Source organism: Pinus tabuliformis, chromosome 2_1 (assembly GCF_031772625.1).
Source record: "Pinus tabuliformis cultivar Carrire ecotype Pingquan chromosome 2_1, CPIR1, whole genome shotgun sequence".
Lineage (NCBI taxonomy): Eukaryota > Viridiplantae > Streptophyta > Pinopsida > Pinales > Pinaceae > Pinus > Pinus tabuliformis.
Genome location: NC_142299.1, coordinates 635,120,710 through 635,139,048, shown reverse-complemented (window position 1 = coordinate 635,139,048; position 18,339 = coordinate 635,120,710). Strand labels below are relative to the sequence as shown.

Genomic DNA, 18,339 nt, shown 5'->3' with positions numbered 1-18,339 from the left:
GTAGTTGCATTTGTATCATCATTACCTTGTTATCTTTGAAGGTGTCATTTAATTTTGGGTAGTGACTTGGGCTTTCGGCCTGAAAAAGTGGATCAAATGTCGGGGATGTTGGCACAACACTAAGAAAAATAGTTCTTGTATGCTGTCATGCCATGCTGTGGGAGCGTCAAAATCCCTCTAGACACAAGCATGCCCATATCATGGGAGATTCTAGGGGTTAACTGGTCTAAAAACTCAGTGGAAGCCAGGGGCTGGTTGTTGGAAAGGTTAGGATGGTTCCTGGGAGCCCTCATGCTAGTGTGGAATGTTTGTATGTTTTTTTTCTGTCAATTCCACCTCCTTAAGGTCACATAGGAGGGTGAATCCCATCATAGTATCCTCTTGTCACATGTTTACCCAGGTTGGTCGATTACTTGGGTAGATGTGGGAGGAGGGTGTTACATTTATGACCCAGATAAAGAACTTGTTGATGATGTAAACATTCTTGATACCTCTTTTCAAACCTCCACTTACCAGAAAGATGGAAAATTGTTGATTTCCATCAAAACCCTAACTCTAATGCTTGGCCAAATACATTTACATTTCTCTTTAAACAAAGTTTCATGGATACTTTATTCTAATTGATTGCACTCTCAAGAAAGATTCAAACAACACATTACCCCCTTATACAACCTCTTTCAACCTAAAATGATCTCTCAATCCCAAAACAACAGTTGAAATGTTGCTTAGTCACAATGGAAAAAATAAAAGCACAAGCGCAGTGCCTCCCCTACCTCCTTTGCACAGCGAAATCCAATAAAAGGGCTCTGAGGTATTTCTGAAGAGTAACCATGCATTTGAACTCCCAAGGTGGCTAAATGAGTGCTTCAATGGTGATGATTGCAACTTTGAACTTGAATGATGAATGTGCAACACTTGTCAGAAACACAACGTTGTCCTCCTAACTATTATACCAGAGTGATGTCATGAATGATTGCAATTTAACACTCTAACTAACTTAAGGGACCCCAAAAATATGTTCCAATGATGATAAGAGATAACAAAATGACCTCAATCATGATATTTTGATGAAACTTTACCCTAGACCCACTTAACTCAACCTCTCAATACATCAATGACTACTTTCATGACATTTCACACACTTTGACATAATTACATTGAATAATGAAATTTTTATTCTAAACTAAGAACCATAATTTTGATATCTGCAATATCATAGCAAACCTTTATACATTTTTCAAATAAAATTGAAAGACATGACTTTTTTTTCTACTATGATTATAGGAAACTAACATTGGCTCCAATGGTGATGGCATCCTCCCTGTGAGGTGCCAAGAACACTGTAGACTAGTAGCATGACCATTGGGCTTGTTGACTCCTTAGCTTGACTCAAACTCACTCAAAAACTTATTACATTTTGAAAATGGTAGTAGGCCATCAAAATCTCAAGGTCTTCTCTTTGGTTTCAAATTCTAATGACGACTTCCCACACCTGCAAACTAAAAAAATATAATACCAACCTGCCGAAACAAACTATTGGAAACTAGCACTCTGCTAAAATGGAAATTTGAAAAGTACTAAAAAATATGCTCAAACCATTGAGCTTATTCACACACCTACTCACTCTTAACTGATCCACAAGTTGTTTGATCAAGTGAAGTCAAAGATCTAGTGCAGCCATGCAAGCACTTTGTCCACTAGTTGAGTTCTCTACATGTGCTTGTTCATGAGAAAATTAGAAAACCTACTGAATGATAACTCCATTAACAAATTGCAAAAAAAATCAACTTTGATAGGTTTTAAGAACTTAGGCCCACTTGTTGACTCCAAGAACGTTGCAAAAGGATCCTCGAATGAATTAACATTGAATTTCAGCTCGTCCAACAGATTGCAATTCTACTCTAAGTGGTCTAAATACCATGAATACAAAACTTGATAGGAATCCTTGTTTTCATGCAATTTCATCTTATAGCTATCATGATAGGGCTGCAAACCTTCATTTGACTTTTTTAATGAAAACCCCTGCTAGAAAAAACAATGATGTTGGTTGTCGAACCAAGTATTCATCACCCCTGTTTTTAGGCTCACAACTAGCTAATGGAGGAGAACTTTGACAACAAAAACCATCCAAATAACTAGATATTGGATCATTGAAAACCTGAGAAGATTGTTTCAATTTATTGTGTATTGGTTCTGAGGAGACTATATGATCTTTCATAGTCTCACCATATTTTGCTTCAGTGATAGTTTTAAAAAATTCCTTAAGGAACTCAAAGAAGCAAAACTAAATGGCACAAAACTACCTTGAATTAATTCACAATGCTCTTCATGTTTCAACCCTCCAACTACATCTTCTATCTCATTGTTACTCAATGGATACATTTCTGAACTGAAAAATTCTTCCATATAACAAGTAACACGGTCATCAAATACATTAGAAGATTTCTTCCGCTTTATGTTGTTAACAACTTGTTTCCTTGCTTCATTAGTAATCTTATAGTTTTCTTTCAACAATTCAAATGAAGCAAAACATAAGGGTAGAGGGTTTCCATTAGCAAACTCATTGTTTTCCTCATGTTTGATGTCAATACTATGAGACTGCTAACTTATAACACTATGAAAAATATCCTTCAGCAATTGGAATGAAGCAAAACACAAAGGCAAATTTCCTTCACCTGATTCAGTACTTTTCTCATGTTCTTCATTGTTGTCATAACTGGAATATGCAGGTTGACTGCTTTCTTTAAGTTGTTGTAAATGAATATTCTCTTGCTGAGAACACGCCCTTGGTTTCTCTTCATGCTTATCTTCAAGTGAATATATAAAACAATCAGTTTCTAGCTCATCGTGACATGAATAAGAAACAAAATTGTTTGGGTCATTAACCTTTCCTTCTTCTTCAAAATTTCTTGGAAAGGATGTCCTATCTGCTACTACTTTCCTAGGTTCTTGTGTTCTCCAACAAAAGCTTTGTCTCCCAAAGTCATCTTGTCCACCATCTCTTCCATTGTTTTCACCAAAGTATCCATCTTGGTATCTGATGATGTTAATGGCTCCTCCTTTACACCTCCCCTCCTTTCAGCCTTCATCTTGGACTTTTTGGCCAGTAGGTTTGCTTCCACACTAATAACTTTTTTCTGCATATCCTCTAAAGAGACCAGATTCCTTTCTTTGAGATGATAGGAAAGCTCGGCATCAAATCCATTAGGGTAATGAAGCATAGCCAACATTGGGGGAGGTTTTATATCAGCAGGTATGGAATTGTAAACTTTATTAAATATGGATAAGAAATCTTGAATTGTCTCACCTGGATACCTCTTTAGACTCTCATATTTGGCCAAAATCTGGAAAGGGTTTTTCTTAACCTCCCATCTATCAAGGAAAGTGTGCTCAAACTGTTGAAAATTGGCAATACTCCCAGATGAAAGACTTCTAAACCATCTCTTAGCTTCTCCTTGCAATGATTGAGAAAAATCTCTCATACATACATCATCTTGTTCAACTTCGAAAAGGTCAAGGAAATGTTCAAAACCCTGGATGTGTTTTTCAGTTGAAATCTTGTCAAATCCTCCATCAAACATAGGCAGATACTTATAGTGCTTTGCTGGAAATTCATGGAGGACAGGAGGTAATTTGAGGGGTTTATATCTCTCTTGAAACTTGGAAGATATAGGATTTGGTACAGGGGGTATGACAATGACTTGGGTCACATGAGGTTCATAAAATTGATCATAGTCATCATTGGAATCCTTTTCAACATCAAAAGTGAAAGGAAAAGAAGATGTCTTTACAATTTTAAAAGAGGGAGGATCAAGTGCAGATTTATGGTCATCATTAGAATATAAAAAGTAAAGGAAAATTATTTTAACATGTTCAGGAAAGGACAAGAGGTATTTGATGAAAAAGAATAAGATTTGTTGCAAAAAATTGAAGCTTTGATACTTGGTCTTTCTGAAATATCCCTCCATTTCTCTGTCAACTAAGAACATAGTTACCGATCAAACAAGAAAATTAACTAGTACCCATTTTTTTGAGGTAGCCAAAAATCACCTGATTTTGAAAAGTGGTGATGCCAAAATACACTTTTTTTTTAGCATATTTTTGACACTTTAAATTTTCTTATGTATCAAGTATGAACATTTTTTTCCGATGTTAGTGATTTTCATGCTGATTTTGAAAAGTGTTGATGCAGCATCAACCCCCTTTTCTTAGAGGGTTGATTTTTGACACTTTAAATTTTCTAATGTCTTCGTCTTCATATAAGTTTTTTTTTTTAAGTGTATTTTTTGTGTTTGTGTGTTTTCATTTTTCTTTTCAATTTTGTTTGTAATGAAATCTTAATTTTTTCGCGTAGTTAAAAAAATTAAAAAATGGTCAATATTTTAAAGTTACTATTTTCTATATGTTTATGTAATGTTAATTAATATTTCAATGGACATCAAATAATTGTCACTAAAACACAATAATTTTAAACATTTGACAAAAAAACACATTTTCTATATAAATATAATGAAAAAAATACACATTTTCATAATTTTTTGTCAAAAATGACATGTCAAATAAACGATTTTTATGGGAAAATCCTAACAAAAAAACTTTAAAAAATAGCATTTTTAATGAATTTTATGTTAAAAAATAATAGTAATCACAAGTTTTTTACAAAAAAAATGATTCACATAAAAATTAAAGTGAAAATCAGATAATACAAATATTGAACATATAACAACAATAATCAAATGTTCATTCTTCTCATAAAATATTAAAGTCAAAACATTACAAGTAAAACTAATGAATTGATTTGCAATCATAACTTAAATGTCATCAAGAATATCATATAATCCATGTTCATCATCTTCTTCAACTTCATTATTTTCTTCTTCAACAATATTTCCTTCTTGAGTTTCCTCATTTTCCTCGTCTAATGGATCTTTCATGTTTGCAAATCTACCAAAGTGTCCTTTTCCAATCATTCCATATAATGGTGGTTGAGGTTCCTTTGCCTTTTTTACCACATGTGATTCATTAAAATCTCCTTTCCTCAAACCAACTTCTTGCATTGCATCTGGAAGAAATTGAATAACATTAATTCTTTGTTGAATAAAATTGCATTGTAGTGGGTCTCTTTCAATCGCAATGAAATTTCTTCCTTTTTGTAGGCAACATGCTAGTGTTCTACCTAATCATCAAGCACAAAAACAATAAGTAAATTAGTATAAATACATAAAATAAAAATAAAAAAAATATTAAAATTCAATTTTATATAATAAAACTTACCTGAACCTGAAAATAAATCCAAAACCCAATCTCCTTCATTTGAACATAAATCTATAAGATAGTTAATCAATGTTTGTGGTTTTTGATAAATGTTAACTATCTCTCCTTTTGCATCTTTATCCTCATATGTTAACTTTTTTACGACAACATCATGAACCAGTACTTGGCTATGACTCTTTCCATCTACTTGGTTCAGAAGAATGGACTTATAGTTATCATCTTTTGCCCAACATTCAACATGGATGAACTCACAATCACTTGTAATTGGCTGATCTATGGAAGAAATAAGATTTGACTTTTTCCTGTAACACGACATAGTAAAAGTTCAATCCACTTGTACATAAAAAAAAATTACATTAATCAAACATACAATTTCAATGTCTTACCATGTAAGCTGCATCCTTGAGTTTGATTTTCCCTTGAAGCTTGTTAATAACATTGCAAATTGTGTATCTGAATGAAATGTCACAAATATCCAAAGTGGTGATGTTGTGACTTCTTGAAAGCCCATAACCACTTTATTAAAAGCTTGATAAGTGTAAGGCTCACTATCATATTCAATGTTTGGGAAATTGAAACCATGAGGAATGTTTGCAATAACCAGGGCATATTCCCTTTTAGGTATGAGTTTTGCAATGTCTTCACAATCACCTTGTATTATTTGATATTGGATAGTGTCCAGCCCATTCCAAATGAAATGAGTAAGAATAGGATCAAGTTCAACATTCCTAAGACGTTGCTTTCTCAACCTTTCCAACTTAATTTTTTCAATGAAACTTTTGAAAATATTTGGTACTCCATTCACATCCTTCTTCGACATCTTTAATGAAATAAATAAATATAAGTAATATAATAAAACAAAAATTATATGAATAAAATGAATGTAAAAATTAACATACATTTTTGAATGCAAGATAAAAATCTTTAAGTGTTGTTGTAGAACTTGATTCTGGGTAGTTGAGTACAACATCATTCCAACTCTCTTCATTCAACATTTTAACCACATGTTCTTGTATTTTCATATAAATCTTATGATTGAATAAATAAAGTAGAAATTGTTAATACAGTGATATGTATAACAAATAATACCAACAACAATACGTTATATTTAAAAGAAAATTATAATCCAAGAAAAAAGTAAAAGTAATTCAACAAACTTACTTTTGAAATTTCGATCACATTTCCTCCAATGACAATTAACCTGACTTCACACGACAAAATATTGATTTGACTAGTTTGTCATCTTTCACACCTTGCATTGTTATCCAAGGTGTGATAGTCATATCATCTAGAAGTTGCTTCATTTCAGGACTTGTCTTACTGTTGGTAGATATTATGGGTTTAGACCTTTTAACATTCTGATTTTTTATGCCAATATTCTCCCACAATTCGAAAATATCATCAATCAATTCCCATATCTCCCTTGTTCTAAATGCCAACTGGAAAATGTTATCTATGCCTCTGAATAGTTCTAAATTTACTTTGCCACCTTTTGATTTGATTTGATTTTATCCTCAATTTGATAACCTATTTCCATACAACATTCCTTCTGAAAGCTTAAATTGACCTTTGTCTTATCCCCACCACATTTTTCTAAAAATTCATTATGAATAAATTAGACCCTTTGGACAAAAGTCATAGACATTCTATACTCATTATATGAATTATGATCCCATGCCAATAACTTTGCCTCTGTTTCTGTTAAACCAACATAAATGATGCATTTCACTGTTTCAAAAAGATAGTTTCCAGGATATTCCTCGATCAATTGTCTTTTGGCCTCTACTAAATGGTTCCCTCCAATTACATAATATATGTAGTCAAAACATTGTGTCCTATCAAATGCCTCCTTATTGGGAACTTGATTTGGATCAACAAGAACCACATAAGCCACCACATGTGCATATGGATTGTACCTAAACAATGTTTTCAAATTATGGAGATTGTCCTTCATTTGACCTATAGAATTGGGTGACATTAAGCTCAAATATTTTGCCACCATTAATTAATTTATTCTTCCTCAAGTGATTCTGAATGGAATTTTGTTTTGTTTTCATAATGCCATCCTCTAAATCAACACCTGGTGTTATGATTTGTTTGCTGCCTTAAGAACTTTCACTTTGTTCTTGAGTGTTTCTTATGATTTTAACAGATTCACAAATTTTTTATTTCTTCTTCTTCCTAATTAACATATCTTATTCTACATAAATAATCTCCTCATCATCAAGTGGAAGAGCAACATTCATGGGCATTTTTCTTTTCGGTGTTTTATTTCTTTTCTCCTTTTCAACAACAGTTCTAACCTCCACCTCACTAATGGAAACATATTTTTGAGCTTCACCTTGAGCTACAACTGCCACATCTTCAAAAGAAACATGTTTACCTTTGTTAGATTGACCCACCGTATGGATTCTTTGTTGATACCCTACATGTACCATTATAGTGTCATGGATTGTTGATTTTTGCTTCACTATCTTTTCTTGTTTTGACTCTATATGGAAATTGTTGATCACATGCATAATATTTGGTTCCATATAATAAATACCCTCTAGCATCATTGAAAGACTCTCAGCAAAATCCTATCAAAGAAAATACAATATGTCAATGATCAATCATTTATAAAAAATTTAATGATCATTACAATAATACATTACACATAAATATAAATAAGCATACTTACAATATTATTTGAAATGTTGGATGAGATTTCTTCACACAGTGGTGTAGAAACTTCATCTGTTTCATACTTTTCCTTTGAGAGACGATATCTAACCTTTTCATGTGACTTGGGCAATTTTGCAAGAACATAAACAGTGCTTGAATTCAAAACCAAACATATGTCTCGTACTCTGCCTATCACCTCATATGGTTCACCCAAATAAATCATACCACAATATAGATAGAGATGTGTACTATCATCAGATTCAACATCTTTAACATGCCATGTAAAATTTGTTTTATTTATTTCTCTTGAATTCATCCATTCAAAAATAATCTTTGGTGCACTTGATGGGCCAATTGGTCAACTTTTACGTTGTTTCTCAGTTCCGGTATGTTGAACAGTCTTCAAAGTGTGTCCACCTGCAACTTTAGATGATGGAATTGTTGTCTTTGTTCCAAACATATTCACAGAGACCTTCCTTGATGCCATCTTCCTTAAAAACAAATATATATATATATATAGATATATATATATATATATATATATATATATATATATATATATATATATATATATATGTATGTATGTATGTATGTATGTATGTATGTATGTATGTATGTATGTATGTATGTATGTATGTATGCATGTATGTATGTATATATTTGTTTTTAGTTGAACATGCTTTCGCAATGGCAATGGAATCAATGGCTGGCTGGCAAGGGAAGGTCACTGATCGGAGTGGAGCCCATTGAAACTTCAATGGCTAGAGCAGAGCCCACTAGAGTATTTTAGAGAGAGAATCTGGGATAGCCTAGTATCGACTTAGTATGGTATGTCGGCCTGACCTTAAAGCGGAATAGGTTCATTCAGAAAGAGAGTCGAGTGGTAACGATGTCACCTATAGGAAATAGATAGACTGGAATGGAAGAGCCACTACACGATAGGGTGGGTAGCGGTGGCTCAGTGTACCTTCCCATTCCAGTTGAAGGAGAAATGTACTAGTAGAGCCAGCTCGTACTCACTCCACTTCTCTTTCTGACTATGAGATCTATCTGGATCCCCGCTCGTCCTAATCAATCAGTTAATCGATCGAAGCGGATCTCTGACTTCCTATGAAGAAATATCAACGGGTTATCTAATCTTGGCTAGACTGGCCCCTACTCGATGGATGAGCATTTGGTTAGGGACCCCTATGGACATTTAAGAGAGGTACCAATCACTATATTATTGATTCTATTACCAGGGGACAGGGGAACCAGTTGCTCCTACCTAACCCGGACAAGGAAAAAGGCCCTCCATGAGATAAAGGCTAGTCCAGAGGAGGGGTTTCTCTCTCTAGTTGGTGGCTCTATTTTAGAGTGAGTATGGATGAGAATGGGAAGTACTTCCACCACGTCCTATTTATATGCCTCGCTCGGTCATCATTTCTACATGCCCGCCGAGGGGCTTTCTTTGCTCTCACCTGTTGGTTTGTCCTTGCCAGCAAACTGGCCTACACTGCTTGGACCTACCTATCATACCTATAATGACTTGCTTGTGAGCGAGAATGGATATGGGTGCTTGGCCGGGAATATATATATAGGAAGGTGGGTGTTAGTGGTAATAACACAAATGAACGAATGAAACTACTACTTGCTTGAGTGTCGTAATTCTGTAACTATAGATCTTGCCTTCCCTTCACTACGGTGATCTAGGTCTTACACATAGCGAAGGTAAGGTCCCTATATTTATTCCCCTCAAAGCCTAAACGCAAAGGTAAGTAAGGAGAACCTGACCTGAACTATGCAAAGGAAAAGGATTTCGCTACGGGGCTTCCCTTCATTCAAAGGTCCTGAAAGGAGGTGAAAATGTGAAAGTTCTAAGGTGTTGTGTCCTCTCCCATTGGTCAAGCCCTGCTTACACATCCTCTCCTAATACTATGAATTTCACGTCGGTCGAGCGAGAAATCGGGCCCTAACGGTCGAGTGTCTAAAGACCCTAAGTGACTTATTTGGTGGAGGGGAAAAACCCACTAAACAAATGTAGATTAAGAGACGAGAGACGTTGGTTTCTATGCTCTTTAGTCTATCTCTAGTTATCAACATAAAGGATACGCCTTCACCGCGAGCTCGTATCATTGATTTCAACATCACCGAAAAAAGGCCCCCTAAAATATGTCAGCAAATAATTCCTCTCCCTTAATTGTGAGCCCTACAGGGGGCATCCTCTCTTGTTAGTCGAGCATGCTTTCGCATCATTTATATATTTTTGAAATTATTTGAAAAAAATTATTAAATATAAATTAAAGAATAAAAACAATTTTAAATGATTTATATCTACATTTTTTATAAAAATATAATTTATATATATATATATATATATATATATATATATATATATATATATATATATTAAATTTTAAATTATTAAAATTAACAAATTATATATATATATATATATATAGAAATATTAAATATTCTATTTCAAATTTAAAATTATATTAAAATTTTTATATATAATTTGTTTTTATTATTTTAAATTTTATAAAAAAAAAAATATTAATAAATTTATATTAAAATTTTATATATAAATTTATTTATTATTCTAAAATTTATTAATAAAATTATTTTAAAATTTTATAAATAATTTTTTTATTATTTTAAAATTTATTAATAAATTTAGATTAAAATATTATATATAAATATTTTTTAATAATTTTATTATTCAAATTTTATTAAAACTATTTTTTTTAAATATAAATATTTTAATTAAAAGTATATATATATATATATATATATATATATATATATATATATATATATATATATATATATATATATATATATGGGCTTGGCCCTCTAGCCATTGGCCCCTCCGCCCGCCCGGGCCCCCGACCAGCGGCTAAAGGGCCAGGCCAAAATTTTTATTTTTATTTTTTTAAATTAAAATTGTAATCTGAAAAAATTATAAAATTAAATTTATAATTAAAAAAAAAATAATAATACATAAATTTATAAAATTAAAATTAAATTTTTAAATTAAAAAAATTACAATAAAAACAAAAAAAATTTATAAAATTATAATTATAACTTTAAATAAAAAACAAATTAAAATTAAAAATAAAAATAAAAAATTATAAAATTATAGTCATAATTTTAAATAAAAAATTAAAAAAATTTATAAAATTATAATTATAATTATAAGTTAAAAAAATTAAAATAAAAACAAAACAAAAAAAGCCAATTTAAATAATAATAATAATAATATTTAATAATAAAACAAAATTAATTTAAAACAAAAAAATCTAATAATTTTATTTTTATAAATAATTTTTTAATAACTAAAAAAACATATAACAAATACATTTATATAAAAAAAAATAGAAAATTCTAAATATTTTTTTTTAAATTAAATTTTAATTAAAATTTTCGAATATTTTTAAACATATATATATATTTTAATTTAAAAAAAAAAAATTAAAAAAAAAATATTTATAGTGTTTAATAAATATAATTTCAATAAAAAAAATAAAAACTAAAAACAAAAAATTTAAAAATTACAATTATATAACAAAAAAAATAAATGTATTTTTTTTTCTAATTGAACAAATTTTTCTTTCCATGCAATAATTTTAATTCTCCTCAAACTAAATTAAAAAAGTAAAAATAAAAATAGAAAAACAATAAATAACATCCATTTTTTGTTTCAAAAGCCTGTAAATTAAAAAAAAATCTTAATTTTTCTCCTAAAAATCCTACAAATTTGTGTTTTTTTCTTTTTTCTTTTTCATCCCTGTAAAAATATTAAAAAAAAAGAGTTTTTATATGGTTTTTCCCGTAAAAACACAAAATTTCCCCAAATAGTCAAGATGGAAACAAAACTAACCTAAAAATGCGTAAAACTCCCATTAAATGTGTTATCTATGACAATGCATCTCCTTCGCAACTCCTCCCTAAAATCGCTCCAAACTTTTTAACAAGACCCAAAAGACTTCATGTGATGTGATGAATAGAAACGATGAATTTTATTTTATAGCGATGATTGTGGGAATGATTTATCGTTTCTTGAATGGAGGATTAAACTTAATAATAATAATAATAATAATAATAGTTAATATTATAGCTTTAGGTTAGTTTTCATTCATTATGGGATAAAAAAAGTATTAATTATAAAAATTAATTTACTCACATAGTCAATGTTAAATAATTTAAATAGAAAAATTATTTTGAGTTTCTATTAATATTTTGAATAGAAATTAGGGTGAAATTTTCCACAACCAAAAGTTTAGTAATATGTTTTCAAGTAAATTATAGATGAAAATTTTGGAGGGAAATATTTAAAAATGAAATTTTTGGAGGGAAAATTTTCAGCGAAAGTTTTCGGGGGCAAACTTTGGAGGGAAAATTTTTGGGGGAAAACATTTAGAGGGAAATTATATATTGTCATTGGGAGAGAGTGCATTTGTATCATTCGACATCTTCTGGTTGAAGGTCATGGATTCTTTTGATAGTGAAGTTTTTCTTTCTTTAGCATCGACATCTTCATCATGCAACAACTCTATTCATTTTGATGAATGTAATAGGAATTCTTTCACTATGAATAGAGAGACAAATTTTCCACTTGGTATTAATCCTAAGGATGATGAGAGAAACATTGATGAAGGGTAGCAAAAAGAATTTCCTGTGAATAGAGAGTCAATTTTTCCACTTCCTCCTAATCCTAAGGATTATGAGAGCACCACTGATGAAGGGGGGGATGAAGAATTTCTAGAGTCAAAGTTTCCACATAGTCCTAATCCTAAGGATTGTGAGAGAAGCACTATGAAGGGGGTGATGAAGAATTTTGCGAGTCAAAATTTCCACTTCCTCCTAGTCATAAGGATTATGAGAGCAACACTAATGAAGGGGGTGATAAAGAATTTGAAAAGTCAAAGTTTCCCCTTCCTCCTAATCCTAAGGATGATGAGAGCACCACTGATGAAGGGGGAGATGAAGAATTTACAAATTCGAAGTTTCCACATAGTCCTAATCCTGAGGATTATGAGAGTAGCACTGATGACCCGGGGGATGAAGATGTTGCAGAGTCAAAGTTTCCACATAATATTAATCCTAAGGATTATGAGAGTAGCACTGATGAAGGGGGGGATGAACAATTTGCAGAGTCAAAGTTTCCACATATTCCTAATCCTAGGGATTATGAGAGCACCACTGAAGAAGGGGGGGATGAAGAATTTGTAGAGTCAAAGTTTTCACATATTCCTAATCCTATGGATTATGAGAGTACCATTGATGAAGGGGAGGGCGAGGATAAACAATTTCTAGTAAATAGACATTCAAAGTTTCCACTTAGTCCTAATCCTAAGGATTATGAGAGCACCACTAATGTAGGAGAGTATGAAGAATTTCCATTAAATAGAAATTCAAAGTTTCCACTTGTTCCTAATCCCAAGGATTATGAAACCACTGCTGATGAAGGGGAGGATGAAGAATTTCGTGCAAATGATAATTTGATTATGAATAGAGAGTCATATTTTCCACTTAGTCATGATCCTAAGGATTATGCGAGCACCAGTGATGAAGGGAGGATGAAGAGTTTCTTGCAAATGATAATTTTAGAGGCACAAATGTCAATAATGCATTTTCTCTACGTGAGTGTTTCAAAGGTAGTCATGGTGATGATGAAGTGAGTCCTCCAAGTGAGGTTTTCAAAAGCAGGGATGAAGATGGTGAAGAATTTCGCCTGAGTCAAGAATTCAAAAGCGCAAATGTTGGTAGTGAATAATTTTCTTCATGTGAGGATGGTAATGAATATTTTCCATGCTAATGAATATTTTCCAAGCAATGATGGTGATGAATTTTCTAACTATCTTCATCAATATAATATTCATCCTACTAATGATGAAAATGCTTCTGCAGATAATAATGAAATGAGGGAGACGTTGCAAGAAAATATTATATCTAGGAGTAGGAGTAGGCCTTTTCATATCAATCCAAAATATTCCAGTTATACAAGGGATAGGACATAATATCTCACAAGTAGAAGTTCTATCGGTGATCTGATTTCAAGTGAATGTTGTCGAAAGGATTGCTTGAAACATATGGATTTCAAGTTTTCTTTGGAGCAAAGGAAGAAATATTTGTCAATGAATAAAAGCATGCAAAATTCATTTTTAGTGGGTTGCATGCAATCTACACTAGCAGGTTATGATTATCATATTGGGAATGTATTGATCTGTAGAAAGGCTTTCAAAATGTTGCATTCAGTTGGTAATTTTCGTTTGTCAAGAATCCAAGAAAGACTGGAAAAAGACCCTACATATTATTCAAAAGTATGTTATAAAAGAGAGGTTGGACCATCAGAAATTACTACAATGTCATGGATGAAAGACTTCTTTTCAAAGCATGGAGAGTGTATGCCAAATAAAGACACAATACATATTCCAGATAATTTCTCAAGACGAGAAATCTACAACTTATACAGAGAATATGCAGAAGGTGCTGAAGGAGATGGTAATTTTATCACATATTCATATTTTACAAGGATATGGAGGAACAAATTCAACAATGTTCATATTCCTAAGAATACAAGGATGGGGGGAGAGCTCTGGGAAGCCGTAGCGATTAGGGTTTTGCGGAAAGCATCAACGGCGCAGATAGTACAGCACTGGCTCTGCTCACAAACCAGACCAAATCCCTGGGGCGTAGCAGAATAGCAGAGTACTAGAGTGGCCCTATGGAATATCCTCAGGGGGGGGCGTCAGAGCCCTCCCCAATGCAGCATGATCCGGAGCAGGCGTTCCTCTTTGGATCGGTTGACAGGGAGATCTTGAACAATGGGAACAGGCAACAGCAAGGAAACAAGAAGACAGGAGGATGAAAGGACCAAGCCAGCGTCACTCAAGACAAAGGGAAAAATCCGGAGGAAACACCGAAAGTATCCTCAACAACATGCAAGCCAATAGCCACAGAAAGGCCACGAATAGAGCTACCTGGACACAAGATAGATGCACGAATCGAGTTCATGAGGGATCATGCCATTATTGGGAAGTTTATAGGGTTCTGGCCGACGGAAAGAGCCTTATACGGATGGATCGCAGCGAAATGGAAGCCAAAAGGAGACGTTACCCTGCAGCTAGGGCCGAAGGGCTTCTTTACAGTAATTTTTTACTGTATTGAGGACAAACTCAGGGTACTGGGAACAGGGCCTCACTTCTTCAACGCAGCGGGCTTGTATATGAGAGATTGGATACCGAGATTCAATCCGGATAAGGAAGATCTCACCTGGGCGCCAGTCTGGATCAGAATGTATGGACTTCCAGACGAATATTGGGACGAGGACATACTCAAGAACATAGGAAATGGACTAGGGGAGTACATCAGGACTGCAGAAGAGACCAAACTGCGCAGATTCATTTCCTATGCTCGCATCTGCGTCTTCATGCGACTGAATGAAGCATTACCAGAATCGGTAAGTCTCTCCCACCGTGACGAAGAGTGGATTCAACCCTTGGACTATGAGCATGTACCCTTCCGTTGCAGGAGATGCCATGCTCTTGGGCATCTTTTCCGTGATTGTCCCCTGAACACCAAAGCCACCTCACCTGACCCTTCTGTTTCTGCTACCCAGGATGGCTTCACCAAAGCCCCAAGCCGAAGACGAGCGCACAAGAAACCTTCTAATGGGCTCAAGCCCCAGCAAAACAGCTCTATCGGCCAAGCTTCTAAGAACAGTTTCGAAATCCTGGCTCAATCCTCTGATGATCTTCCCCCGATCTCTGAGTCTAACCCTTCCCATCCCTCATCTTCCGCCCCCCCCCCTCCCTCAGCCTCCTCCCCCAAACGCCAAACCCCCATAATCTTCCATGATTTCCCCTCAGGAGATAGGAAAGAACCGACAGAGAAAGACAAGGATATGGAAATTGATGGAAAGCTAGACCCTCCTTCTAGCTCAGAGATAAATGGGGCAGAAGGCAATCAGGTGCAACAGATGGAAGAAGAACCAGAAAGCATAGACCTGCATGGCCTAGACATTCTGGAACTGGAACTAGCATGCAAAACGAAAGCATATGACAGCATAACCGAAACCCAACTCAGCAAGCTGGAGGTGGTTATTTCGAGAGCTTACCAGCAGCAGCAACTAGGGATTCAACCAGGAAGCCAGTGGGATGGAAGCCACCCCCCAAAAGAAACCAAAAAGAGAGGACGAAGAACAGATCTACAGAGAACGATCGAGATTGGGAAACTCCTGGTAGACTCAGGCAGGTATGCGAAATTGACAAAGTACTATAAACCCTCTGCAAATAGTTGAACCATGAAGCTGGTATCATGGAACTTAAGAGGGCTCAATAGCCCAGGGAAACTTAGAATGTTAAAAAACATGATTAAAATGGAAAAGCCGCAAATATGCTTACTCCAGGAAACCAAATGTAACGGATCTACACTAGGTAGCATTCTCACAAAAGCTTGGCCAGGATGTCGTTCAGTAGCAGTAGATGCATCTGGAGCGTCAGGGGGGTTGGCCATTGCATGGAATACTCAAGCGTTAAATCTCTCAGATTTCCACGCTTCTCATCACCTCATACAGGCAGCCTTCCACATTTTGGGTACGAATGTCCATGGAAATCTCTCAAATGTATATTTCCCACAGGATACAGGGAGCAAAATTGCGCTTCTAGATACCATAGAGGCATTGAACAATAACAGGAGGCACCCACTATGGATCATAGGAGGGGATTTTAACATGATCACCAAGCTAGAGGAGAAGATTGGGGGGAGAAACAGACTGGAACAAGAAAACATCCATTTCAAGGACTTCATTCAAAACGCCTCCCTCATAGACTTGCCTTTTTGCAATGGAACCTTCACATGGAGCAATCGCAGAGCGGGAAAACACCAAATCGCATCCAAACTAGATCGCTTCCTCATCTCAGATAATGCGATTCACCTTGGAGGTGATATCACAGCTGCAATTCTTCCGCATACCGGCTCGGACCATTGGCCGATAGCCCTCCAATGGCAACGACCTGGTGATCAGACTCGGAGACCCTTCCGCTTCGAAGGATTCTGGCTCTCGCACCCTGAGTTCAAGGACTTTGTCAAAACCACATGGACATCCTTTATCCCCCCAGAAGGGTCTAAGATGTATAAATTCCAACAGAAGCTCCGGTTCCTTAAAAACCACCTAAAGCGCTGGAACAGAGAAACCTTTGGAGATATTTTCAAAGCGCAGCAAGACCTCAATCGGGAACTGATGGATCTCCATCAAAGAGCAACCATAGAGGGACACACTGAAGGGACCTTGGAACAGGAACGACGTCTCCACAGACAGATTGAGGAAAGGCAAAAGCAGGAGGAAGTTTACTGGAAGCAAAAATCCAGAATAAGATGGTTGAAGGAGGGCGAACGCAACACCAAATTCTTCCACAGAACCACCATTCAAGGAAGAATGAACAACAGCATTCCGTTTATCCAAAAGCAAGGAGGGGTGAAAGTAGAAACGCATGAGGAAATCGAGGAAGAATTTCGCAATCACTTCAACCAGATCCTTCAAGAGCCGGAAGGAGACAGACGACAGGCAATTGAAAGAATCACCAACAATGTGCCAAGGATCATTACGGAGGAACACAATGAGCTTCTCCTCCGCCCGATTCAGCCTCAAGAGGTGGATGAGGCAATGTCCCAGCTTAAGGAAGGAAAAGCCCCCGGACCGGATGGATTTACCACCACGTTCTTTCATACCTTTTGGGAGTTGATTAAACAGGAAGTCTGGCAAATCGTTGAAGAATCGAGAGCTCTCCACTGGCTGCTGCCTTCTCTCAATACCACCTTCATTGCCCTCATCCCCAAAGAGGAGGACTCAATTACTCCCGACAAATTCAGGCCGATTGCACTTTGTAATGTTATTTACAAAGTTATATCTAAAGTTGTGGCTAACCAGCTGAAGCCCCTGCTCCCGCTGCTCATATCTCCAGAACAGTCGGGTTATGTGGAAGGAAGACAGATCATGGATGGTATTCTCCTTACGCACGAGATTATACACTCCCTCAAAAAATCGAGACAGGCAGGTATGCTTCTTAAGCTAGATCTTTCTAAGGCTTTTGATAAACTTAGCTAGACTTTCATTCAGCAAATGCTAAAGGCTTTTGGTTTTAGCACTATGTGGATTCGCTGGATCATGAGCTTAATTAACTCCACTCAATTCTCCATCCTTGTGAATGGAATTCCTTCCCGACCCTTCAAACCATCAAGAGGAATTAGGCAAGGGGACCCCCTATCCCCCTTCCTCTTCGTTCTAATGGCAGAAGGGCTTGGCCGTCACATTAAGCAAGCTCTCCAATCCCGCCTTCTCAAAGGTCTTTCAGTTCACAACACTCCTGCCACATCTCATCAGCAGTTTGTTGATGACACCATGCTTTTTGGATACCC

The 18,339-nt window shown here is 35.1% G+C and overlaps 1 protein-coding gene across 1 annotated transcript; it reads left to right on the top strand.

The window, feature by feature from the left end:
* The first annotated feature begins 14,935 nt into the window (after positions 1–14,935).
* Positions 14,936–18,028, top strand: LOC149202153 (uncharacterized). The gene is made up of 2 exons (XM_089401499.1): positions 14,936–16,162; positions 16,331–18,028. Exons 1-2 carry the CDS (start codon positions 14,936–14,938, stop codon positions 18,026–18,028), a joined length of 2,925 nt encoding a protein of 974 aa, XP_089257625.1.
* Positions 18,029–18,339: the final 311 nt, after the last annotated feature.